Consider the following 12,309-nt stretch of genomic DNA (forward strand, 5'->3'; position numbering starts at 1 on the left):
GGGATTTTAAAAAGGGGAATAATGTGCCTTTGCCCAGGATCTGAGGCTGTCAGGGTGCTGAAAAGCTGATCTGTGACCATGCAGATCCCTTGGGCTGTGTGTGCTGTCTGTGTCCTGACACAAATCACACTTCACTCCGTGCAAGGCTGGCAGATGTTTAAAAATGATGCTACAGAAATCATTCCTGAGATCACTGAAAATCCAGAAACACCAGTGGAGCCGACTTTCAGCAACAACAACACCATGAATCAGGCAAAACATGGAGGAAGACACATACAACAAACTCCAGACCTCAATGGTAAGAAAAAATCATTATTACTGTTTGGATCTTAGCAATTTGTAGAAGAATACTTGTTATCATCTATGTTTGTTTATTAACACTTTAGGTGTGGCCCAGCTGCTTTAAGAGACAGGGATTTACATCTGCTGTTGAAGAAGAATGAATGTAAACATTAGGAAGAAAATATTGGAGTTTACTGACGCAAAAATCAGCTCTCTGTTGAACATTGCTGCTCTGCAGACAGCTCCAATACATAAAACCTGTAGTAGATTTTACTGAACACTTCTCTGTGTTTTGTGAGGAAATATCACAAGTTCTCTTTCCCTCTTTAATACTAGGATGGGGGAAAGGGTTGACAGTGGAGACAATGATATAAATTTGTAATATTTAGGAACATCCACACCATCTGTGGCTAAGATCTCTCCAAAAGTGGCACGTTGAGGTTGTGTTCAGCTAAATGAGAGAAGTGTGCTGCTCACTGACAGGCAGCTCTTCAGCCAGGTGCCAGCAGCCAAAAATGCTCCAAGATCCATTGTCACTTGACCAAATGTCTAACTTTAGCAGTGATGCAAGACACCAGCCTTTTGAGGAGAGACAGGAGATGGAAAGCTAACCCCAAACAGAGAAAGGTAGCTTTAAAAAAGTTTTCCACTGGAAAACAGGGCAAGCTCGGTCCTCCAGACACACAGCACAAAGCACAGAGCAGCACAGGCACAGATCAAACTTAGAATTCCCACTGTTGTGCATTGCAGTTCTCAGCCAGCCTCCTTTTTCTGGGGACAGCTGGAAGGAAACAGTGAATTTCTGCTGCAGCTGTCTTTAGGGCATTTAAAATTAGAGAGTTAACAATATTTTAGAAGAATTTTTTAAAAAGTGAGGCTTTTGAGAGTGTGGCCTTAAATGTTTCTCATATTCCTAAGAGGGGGAGCAGTCAGTTCCTCCCAGGCAGCCCCACCAACCACCAGGGCAGAGCAGCTTGGGGTTTTTGTCTCATCTCAATACCTTCATTTTTCATTTTTTAGCCTCTTACTACTCTGCCATCAGCTGGGAACCTGCCCCACTGATTTGTGCATATTTTTCAAAGTGGAAAGCAAGTAAGTTAAGAAATCAAAGGCTGAAGGAGCCTGGGCAGTTGTTTAAGATACACAATGGTCTTGCATACTTTTTTTGGCATCTTTAACATAACCAAAACTATGATCCAAAGTGGCCAGACCTTTCTGGAACATGTGCACCCGACCATGAGTGACTTTGCACCTGCACACTCACAGGACAGAACATAAATGCAGATAAGATCCCCTGTAGAGCTGAGGGAAGTGCCTGGATATTTAACTGCTTGTGCATACAATACACCCTATTCAACACCTTTTTTTATTTACAGACAAACAGAATTTTCTTAGATGCTTAGGGAAATTGGGAGTGTTAGACTGACACGCACGTGGGGTTCAGTTGTCAGCGTTATTGTCACAGCTGGCAAGGATTGCTTAATTTCATTAATGCAGCCCTTCAAAAGTTTTAAAAATGAAATCTTGCTAGCTGTACTTTGACAAATATAAATATACTTTGACAAATATAAATCAGAGCACTGAAAGTCCTGTTTCTGTACTTCACAGGGAAACCAAAAATTAAAATGTCTGTACAAATACTGTTGTGTCACTAATGATTCAGGGTCAGAATTCTTTTTTACTGAACTAAACCTTGTGCAGAGTGAGGAGAATGGGCCCAACAGACACAGCCTTCTGTGAGCTGACCTTTGAGGGCTTCCACCACAAACAGTGTTCCTGAGTTAAATCTGTCCTTTTGACTAAGAGAAGAACATTAATGTGCTCATCTACATGAAGTTATTTGATAAACACTTAAAAATCAAATTTTGTCTTCCCAACAAGTCAATCAACCAAGGATGTCATGTGGGAAAAGAGCCACTTTTGGGAAAAATTATGCTCCTGCAACTGGAAAATTTCTAAATACTTATACTAAGAAATCTTGTATTTTCTAATGCTTCATTTGCCTATACTTATCCATTGAGAAAAAGGAGAGGAAAAAATCTGTAAGGTTCCTAATAGCCAGAAGTTGCCTCTAGCTCTCTCAGGGAGCTTTGTGGGACATGTGGAATTACGACAGAGAACAGGAAGTTTGGAAAAGCTGCTGCCTGAATAGTGGGAATTCCTTAGTGCTGTTGTTACCTGGGATTTCTCTAACCTGGAACACATCATGCAAGCTAAAAATCACTTAAGGAACACTTTGGGGTTTTTTTTTTTGGTTTGGTTTGGTTTTTTTTTGTTGTTGTTGTTGTTTTGTTTTTGGTTTTGGTTTTTTTGGGGGTTTTTTTGGGTTTTGTTTTTTTTTTTTGGTGCAAAATAATTTAAATCTGGAGTCAACATCTAAAGTAAATAGAGTTAAACTAGAGCAGTGGAGGTAAATGGAGCCAGGAGAATATTGCAAATAATTCCCAGCTGCTCATTTCCCCCTGCACAGCACTGCCATGAAATGTACCTGGTGGATTTTATTCACCAATTTTTACTTTGTTATTCAAGGGTTTTACAGCTGGAGTAGCTGAATGTTCAGGAGCTGCATGAGTGAGCCTTTTGAGGTATTTCTTCTGAAAAATCTGCTGTGCAAGACATTCAGCTTGTGTCTAGCTCAGAGAGAGATCTGCTGCAGGAACTGTTGTGGTTTGACACTGGCCCAACACCAGGCACCCACAAAAGCCACTCACTCACCCTCCCCTGCCTCAGCTGGGCAGAGGAGAGAAAAATGAACCAAAAAACATCTGTCAGATTATAGCACTTGATAGCAGAGTGAGAGAAACTGAGCTGGAGGTTTGGAGGTTTGAGATGAGGACCAGGAGAAAAACACTCCAAGGGCAAAGCAGGCTTGGCTTGGAGGAACAGAATGACTTCATTACTACCAAAATCAGAGGAGGATAATGAGGAGTAAAATAAACCCTTAAAAACACCTTTATTCCCCCAAACTGCTCCTTCCCACTGACAGCTCAGGCAGACAGGACATGGGGGGTTAGGGTTAGGGTTAGGATTAGGGTTTGGGTTAGGGTTAGGGTTTGGGTGCTTTCTCAAAGCTGGAAGGGAAAGAGCCCAGAATGAAGGGAAGAGCAGGATTGAAGGATTACAGGAATGAAAGAGCAGGACTGAAGGGAAGAGCAGGAATGAAAGGAGAGAAGAGCAGGAATGAAGGATTACAGGAATTAAAGAATAGGACTGAAGGAAAGAGCAGCATTGAAGGGAGGAGCAGGAATGAAGGATTACAAGAAGGAACGAACAGGATTTACGGAAAGAGCGGGATTTAAGGAAAGAACAGGAATGAACAAAAGAGCAGGACTGAAGGGAAGAGGAGGAAAGAAGTAAGGAACAGGAAGGGAAGAGCGGGATTGAAGGGAAGAGCAGGAATGAAGGATTACAGGAATTGAGGAGCAGGACTGAAGGATTACAGTAGGAAGGAAAGAGCAGGACTGAAGGGAGGAGCAGGACTGAAGGACTGCAGGAAGGGAAGAGCAGGACTGAAGGGAACAGCAGGATTGAAGGATTACAGGAAGGGAAGAGCAGAATTGAAGGACTACAGGAATGAAAGAATAGGACTGAAGGCAAGAGCAGAAATGAAAGAGCAGGACTGAAGGCAGGGAAGAGCAGGAATGAAGGATTACAGGAATGAAAGAACAGGACTGAAGGGAAGAGCAGGGTTGAAGGATTACAGGAAGGGAAGAGCAGGACTGAAGGGAGGAGCAGGAATGAAAGAGCAGGACTGAAGGAAGGGAAGAGCAGGATTGAAGGATTACAGGAAGGGAGGAGCAGGACTGAAGGAAGGGAAGAGCAGGATTGAAGGGAGGAGCAGGAATGAAAGAGCGGGACTGAAGGAAGGGAAGAGCAGGATTGAAGGGTTACAGGAATGAAAGAATAGGACTGAAAGCAGGAGCAGGACTGAAGGAAGGGCGGAGCGGGCAGTAACGCGTTCCCTGTTCGCAGATGCCTCCTTCAGCTGCCGGGAGGTGCGCACCACGCGGTTCCTGACGGACGGGCCGTGCCGCAGCCTGAAGCCGGTGAAGGAGCTGCTGTGCTCGGGCCAGTGCGAGCCCTCGCACCTCCTGCCCAACTCCATCGGCCGCGGCAAGTGGTGGCGGCAGAACGCGCTGGATTTCCGCTGCATCCCCGCGCACAGCCGCACCCAGCGCGTCCTCATGGCCTGTCCCCAGCAGGAGACCCGGACTTACAAATTCCGAGCGGCCACGTCCTGCAAGTGCAAGCGCTACACCCGCTACCACAACCAGTCCGAGCTCAAGGACTTCGGCAAGGACCCCGCCCGGCCCCAGAAGAACAAGAAGCCGCATCTGGCCAGAGCCAGGAGCGGCAAATCCAACCAGCACGAGCTGGAAAATGCTTATTAGGAAGGAGGTGGCTCTGGGTTGTTGAGTTTGTGAGGTGCCCAGGACGAGGTGAGAGATGAGAATCTGACTCCATGTTCTCGGAAGGCCGATTTATTATTTTGTGATATTATGTTATATTCTATTAAAAGAACGCTATACTAAGCTATACTAAAGAAAGAGAAAGGATGCAGACAGAAGGTTTAACAAGAATGATCATGAAAAACTCGTGACCGACTCCTCAGAGTCCGGCACAGCTGATGGTGATGGGTCATTAATAAAAACAATTCGCATGAAACCAACCAAACACGCACCCGTTGGTAAAAACCTCCAGGCACATTCCAAAGCAGCAAAACAGGGAGAAGCAAATGAGATAATATTGGTTTTTTTTTTTCTCTTTGGCTTCTCATCTTCCCAGGAAAAGAAATCCTGGCGAAGGGAGTTTCCAGGGAATGTGACAGTGCCACTGGGGGACGCGGACTGGCGGATGTTTGCTGAACCCTCAAAAGGCACTCAGTGCCCTCAGCACGATGTTCTCACTGCAGTGGGTTCCAATTCCTTCTGCTAAGCTGGGTCAAAGGCTCACATAGGCAAGAAGGGGTCAGATTGTAGCGCTTGTGGTGTGTAAGAGAATGAGGTAAAGGCAGCTGGAGGCACCTGTCACTATAGGACACGAAATAACGCGGCACGGACACGCAGCTCTCTCAAGGCAAAAAGAGAATTTTTAATTTCTGACTCCAACATTTATAGATTTCCAAAGGTGACACTGGATTGGAGGGTGACAGTGCCACCTCTCCAGTGACACTGGACAAACCAACAGTCCATCAAATCTCTCCTCCTCAATAAGAGAATGATAAACAATGAGTTATTTACACAAAGTGTGTGAGAAAGTTTGTTGCAAGAATGTAAACATCAGAAGGCTTAGAAAAACTTAAACAATCAGGGTGACAGGCACCCCTTGGAGGTCCATGGCAGTTTGTGTGTCCTGGATGAGCAGGGAGGCAGAGGAGAGGGAAGCTGTTGTGGGGACAGCCACACTTTGCTTTATTCCACTCACTTTATGGGAAATGAGTCTTGAGATCCTTCCCCAGACAAGGCTGCAGGACAAGGCTGCAATTAGGGAAGCACCAGGAGAGTCTCTGGAGGAGCCCTAGAAAGTTTGGGGTAGCAGGGATTTCAAGTTCTGGTGGATGAAGTCAAATTGTTGGGAAATGAACACATTATCAGATGTCCTCATGCACCAGGGGTTGCCTCTCAAATCAAAATGTGACATTAGTGTTCTCAAAAGAGAAGTAAAAGTGTGACAAATCCATTCCATACTTTTAATTGAAAGATTATGGGGTCAACAAATTCAAAACTGAGATTTGGCAACTAAAATAATATTGATTTAGGAGCAATGATTTGGTTTAGGGACAAATCAACAAATTCTCCCAAGTGGAGCAGATTTATGAACAAGATGCTCCTCTCAAACCAGAGAACCTCACTGATGTTTGTCCTGTAAGCAGCTAACATTATTTAACATAGAGTAACATAGAACATACTGATTATTCCTTATTTCCTAGAACATGTTTGACTTTAATATCAGCTTAGATACATCCATTTACATTTTCTGTTCTGTAGAGTTTGGATTATCTGGCCATGCGCTCTGTAGCAGTAAAACTGTGCAAACCAAGCTCTGGGAGGAAGGTGGTGGTTCTGCACTAAAAGTGAGCCTCTGCTAAGTCATGAATTCCTCTAGAAAAGTCTTTAGGACTTGCAGCTTTGATAAGTCTTTAGTTTGGCAGCAACTTTCCTTTACTTAGCTTCTCAACGCTCAGACTAATGGTTGTGTTTTTACATTAAAGGATATTGTTAGAAAGTGAATTGTCACATACTGTATACATCCTGTAGAATTTATGCTGAAATAATATGAACTGTGGAAATTTGAAATGTTGATAGATTTTTCAGTAATTTTATGTGGGACCAGAACCTAGAGAGAAAAGGTGTCATTTCAGAGAGTGAATTACGTATTTATTTTTTTTTCCAGAAAATTATTTATGCAATGTTTTAATTTGTAGAGAATGAGAAGTAATACTGCTTTAAAAATATTGGTCTGTTATTTTTAATTTTAAATACATTGTTAATAAAGTAGAAACAATGATTAATTCTAGAAAGACTCGTTGATTTCCAGCTCCAGTATAAAGCTGATTTCCTGCAAAGCCAGGGATTTACAGAACAGTCAGGGTGTCAAGTCCAGCTTCTGTGATTAAAATTGAGATCCTTAATTCTACCAACCTACAATTCCCTACAGAAACTCCATCCTGGAACTCCTTGCTCTGGTACAGGATGTTTCTCATGGAACAGTTCTTCCTGGGCCGATGAGTAGCTCAGAATTATTTCTGTATTCCCATTTCTGCTTCCCCCAGACATTCCCTGGTTTGTGTGTTCACGACTGGATAAAGCCACCAAAGAAAACAATGAGTCTGTGAACCATCAATCAAGAGATCTTGGTGGAAATCTGATTGCTTCAGATTTCTTTCATTTAAAAAAAAATAAAGAAAAACAGTGTGGAGTCCCCTTGGCAAGTGGTGCCAAGCAGCAGTTAAAATGTTTTACACTTTGGTGTTGTGGAGCTATGCTCATTTTCATTTAGTCCTTAAGAAACATTTTCCAATAAAATCAGAGAGAACTGAGCTCGGGCTGCACATAGCATGTAGATCTTTCAAAGCAGATGTAAAGATGAGCAGCTTTTCCAAGACAACCAGCATATAAATTGTCCTTTCCTTACTATGACTTGATACATAAAGAACAATTTTAGGAGAAAACTATCACTTTTAAAACTAACTTCTCCTGCTAATTTGACTAGGGGAAAAAATAAGGCCCTGCAGAAAAACCCAAAGTAAACCATAAAAAAAAACCACATAAAAACCCAAAGTAAACCATTAAAAAACCACTTAAAAACCGAAAGCAAACCATTGTCACAACTGCAACAACATTTTCCAGACTTACCTTTGCCTTCTTGCATTTGACACTTGAGGTTTAAATTTCAGAATTCAGTACGAGCACTGCAAGAACTGCTGAAGTGAGAAAAGCAGTTCGGTTCTCTGGAAAGCTGTTCCACAGTCAAGCATCTAAAGTCAATGAAATAGCATCTAAAGCCAATGAAATATTGTTTTTTAAACATTGATTGTGATTAGCCACTGAAAGAGCCTTGCTGCACTTCATCTCAGACTCCATCCCGGGTTTCAGGCAGTTCAGAAGCATCCAGCCTGCTTCAGGTGAACCAGGAATATCTTTCTCCCAAATATTTCACCTTGAAGAGGTCCTCCTACCCAAAAAACAGATTGTCCCATACACTTCTTGTCTACCAAAAGTGTCAGTGTCTCCTGCTGTCAAACTGCCACTCAGAATCTTGCGTTTTTCTGGCCCACAATGTAAGGATTCATTCTTTGCAAGCCATAAAAGCTTTCACGAGAATGCCAGTGGGTGAAGAGTCCTTTTAGGATGTATTTCCCCTCAACACCCATCCTGTTTGCAGTGACACCTCTCTGGTTTTGGCACAGGTTAAAGGTGGATGAGATGAGCACTCTGCAGCCATGACTGATCTTCTGTAATCTTTCTCCTGGAACAGTCACCTCCAGCCAGCACTTTTACAATTTATGATATCAGGAGAGGAATAGGAAATTATGTTTTCCTAACAGCTGGAAAAATCAAAATATAGGATGTTTCAGAGGTGGACTGCCACATTCTCCTCCACCACCACACCCATGTGGGTTCTTTTCAGAGAGAATTTGGCATTGTTTATTCATTGATTTTTTATTTTTGCAATCACCTTCTATTTTTTAACCTCTAAGATAGGTATGCATAATCTGAGAGGAGAAAGCATGCCTAACTGTGGGTTTGAGAGTGTGCCTGTAGGAAATTTGAGTTTCCCTTTTACCCAAAATTATATATGGTCAGTTCCTTTCAAGGAATGGACAGTGATCTGCTGCGTGCTCCTTCTACAAAGGCAGCTTAGAGTCGATTATTAAGATAGTTTTGCTTTGGAATTGTAAATTCTTCAAACAAGAATGAATGTCTTCGTTGTCATTTTTTGCAATAAAACAGCACAATTGTGCATTGTTCAGGTGCTGCTGAGGCATCAGCAGTAACAGGTCACTGCTTTTACCCAGCTGCCTGTCAAAACTGAGAAATGCCACAATGGGCTGTCCTCAGAAAGGAAATCAAGTCACTTTTTTCAGACAGAATCCATGATTCCTCCAAATCTGCTTTTCCACCTCATTTTTATTTCCAACAGTTTGTGTCGACTGTGGCACATTCTCTACAATACACTCCCTGGCTTAAAATAGTCTCTGTGCTCACTTCATTTCTTTTTCTGGCAGAAGTAGAATTCTGCTGTAATAAAAAAGAAAAAAGAAAAGAAGAAAAAAAAAGAAAAAAATAAACCTACCAGCAGAAGAAGGATCCTGCTGGTACCCAAAAGGCCCCAAAGATTTTGCACAAGGTTCATCTTTTTAATTAGAAATTGAACAATAAAGAGCTTAACTTTACCCAGTGAGGTCCTAGGCCCAGAAAGCACATCCCATGTGTGTTCTGCAAGTGTGGTTGAGAAAGTCAGCATTGTGAAATACACAAGGCATAAACATGTATTTTTTTAGCCATATGACATCAACTTATAATTAGCTTGTTTCACTCAAATTAGTGCAGCATATGGGCACACAGAACAACTTTTCTATAATAAAGAGCCTCAAGAGGCTTCAACTATGATATAACATATTTATATGGAGCTGGAGTTTGGATTGAACATGCTGTGAACCTGAAATTTGAGAAACTGGAACTCCCCTTGACAGGCCAGTAATGGAAATGCACTTCTAAAATAACTCAGCATTTAAAATCAAGGCAGCACAAACTGCAGAACTTGCAGCACATGCAGCCAACATCATTCATGTGCACAAAACAGAGCAGCTGCTCCCTGCAGAGCCGCCAAAGCAAAATTCAACTCCAAGTTTTTCCAAGGGATTGACATTTCTCTTCCCAGAACTGTGGAAACAGATTTTACCTCTGGATGTTGGAGAGTCAAGCAGCAGAGCTCCATGGACAGGGCTCATGATGCCCTGTTGCCATTTCACTGCATTGGGAATTTGGGGCTTTGCTGGATTTTTTTTATATTATTCACCAAAATGAATTTTAATCTGGGTAGAGTAGAGCAGAGTGTGTCTCAAGACCCAAGGGAGGAAGTAATGCTGATTTTTCTCTCTCTGTTAAGCATTTCTGATGCTGCTGAACTGGTTATTTCTTTCAATCCTAAAAGCTTTCACTGCTCTTCTATGAGAACAAGTTCTTACTGTAAAAAGAGGGTTAAAATTAATCAGTGGAACCTGAATAGAGGTAAAACTCATCAGCACATGCCCTGTTAATTATGAAGTAAACGTATAAAACAAACACAAAGAGAACCTTTAAAACCCCTCACCTTTACCACATTACAGTGTACAGATAAATTGAACACTTCAGGGACAGGGCAGCCACAGCTCCTCTGGGCAACCTGTCCCAGTGCCTCAGCACCCTCACAGCAAAGAATTCCTTCCTAAAATCTGACCCTCTTCCAGTTTAAAACCTTTGCCCCTGGCTCCCTGATGCTCAGGCCTGTCCATGTTTCCTCTAGACCCCATTTAGGTGTTGGAAGCCTGCTCAAAGTTCTCCTGAAGCCATAAACATCCATTTTAGCCCCCCCGGGTGAGTGTGTGATGTGAATATTTTAATTTTTTTTGCCCCATCTTGGCCACTTGGATGACAGCTGATACCAGTGGGCCTGTCATGCCACTTGGGAGCTCAACTTCGGATGGAAATTGTGAATTTTCTGACGAAGAAAGAACACATTGCTCTGTTCTTGGTGTCCAGAAGGGTAATAGCATCATTTTCATCTCAAAGGGTAATACAATCATTTTCATCTCACAGTAGCCCCAAGTCCTTGACTGAGTCCTGAGTCCCAAAGCCTTGGGAGAGCTAAAAACCCAAAGCCATGCATCTCCCCACTGAGGACTCCCACCCCAAGATGTCTGGAGCATTAACCCTAAGGCTCAAACTTTCTAGTTCATGGCTTTCCAGGCAAATTAAATGTACTCCCAAACCAAGCAATAACAGGGTATTTATTTCATGGTTATCAAGGGTTATCAAGCCCCTAAATTAAACAGGCATCATTATCACTCCCCCAACAATTTAATGCTTGCAGCACGAGGTTATTTCAATTAAGAAAACAGCTCAGCTCTGGCTAAATAAATAAGTGATGTCATTCTTCATTCAGACCTCCAGATTCTTTGGTGTAAAAACTTCCCTCAGGAGAGGTTCTGGGACACGGTGGCTCCTCTGAGACTATTTACATCTCTCAATTTCTCTAATCTCTTCTTCCTTCCTTCCTCCTGTCTCTTTCCTTCCCTTTCACTATAAACCAGCCAGTATTTAACTCTAATGCTTCCAGCCTGCCCAACATGCTTTTAGATTTGGGTGGTTGTTGGTTTGTTGTTTTGTTGGGGTTTTTTTTTATAACCAGAAATAAGGTTTAATTTAAGGTAATTACTTCCCCATTTGGAGAGTTTTGCTATTTGCAGGGCCTTATTTTTTTCCCCTAGTCAAATTAGCAGGAGAAGTTAGTTTTAAAAGTGATAGTTTTCTCCTAAAATTGTTCTTCAGATTAAGGGCAGCGCTCAAAACCAGAAACTTCTCACTCATGTTGAATTTCTGCATGTCTAGAAACAAAAGTGGTGCTATCAGGAAATAATTCAGGGGAGCAAGAGGACAAACAATTATATAGACTTCCAGTGAAAATATGTATTTAAGCCTGATCACCAATTAGTATGGGCTTCCAAATTAATTAATCTTTAAATCAGAGGTGTCCAGAGTCCTCCCAGGAGTCAAAAATGGGCCCATTGGAAAAGATATTTTTCTCTAGAGCTGGTTTGTTTTTTTTTAAGTAACATCTCTAATATGGCATTGAGAACTCACAATCAAAAAAAAAAATTGAGAAATCACAATAAGGACTGAACCTGCACTTGCAGGGGCACAACAGCACTTTGTGGAATGAAAAGTGTTAATAAATGCAAATATTCAGTGGAGCATTGCCCACTGATAGGAGTCAGTGAATAGGACATTGTGAGTGGGAAAATGGCATCATTTCAGAATCCAAACATCACACTCTCAGGCAGATCCCTCTCTTCTCTTTGGAGTGCTGTCTGCCTAAGCTGTAAGGATTCTTTATCATTTATTATTAAAGGGGCCCTTGGATGTGTGCAGCTGGTTTGGAGCAGAGCTGAGCTGGCAGTTTGCACGTGAGCAATAAACCCAGCCCACAGCCAATTCACTTTTAAGCTACACAGCCCTCAAATCTGGAATTCTGGTTTGGTCAGCAGTGCCATCAGCCTGTATTTACTGAAAAACACCACTGTTATTGTGAAGGATGTGTTATGTATGGACATGCCAAAGGATCTTGAATTTATTTTGTTTCTCTGCAAACAGTGGAAACAGAAATTCTAATATATTTGTACAGTGCAGGCCAAGGGGTATTCATGCAAATGTTTTTTATGGGTGGTCTTTGGGGAAATGACATGTATGGTAAAACTTCTTTAGACCTGGCTCTTCAGGGAGACCTCACACACAGGTCTGGTGAAAGGCTGGTCCAGAAAACTAA

The 12,309-nt window shown here is 42.2% G+C and overlaps 1 protein-coding gene across 1 annotated transcript; it reads left to right on the forward strand.

Moving 5' to 3' along the window:
- On the forward strand, positions 1–6,665 carry SOST (sclerostin). The gene is made up of 2 exons (XM_038163259.1): positions 1–298; positions 4,255–6,665. Exons 1-2 carry the CDS (start codon positions 79–81, stop codon positions 4,671–4,673), a joined length of 639 nt encoding a protein of 212 aa, XP_038019187.1. The 5' UTR covers positions 1–78; the 3' UTR covers positions 4,674–6,665.
- Positions 6,666–12,309: the final 5,644 nt, after the last annotated feature.

The sequence above is a fragment of the Motacilla alba genome, chromosome 27 (genome assembly GCF_015832195.1).
Source record: "Motacilla alba alba isolate MOTALB_02 chromosome 27, Motacilla_alba_V1.0_pri, whole genome shotgun sequence".
In the NCBI taxonomy this organism is placed as follows: domain Eukaryota; kingdom Metazoa; phylum Chordata; class Aves; order Passeriformes; family Motacillidae; genus Motacilla; species Motacilla alba.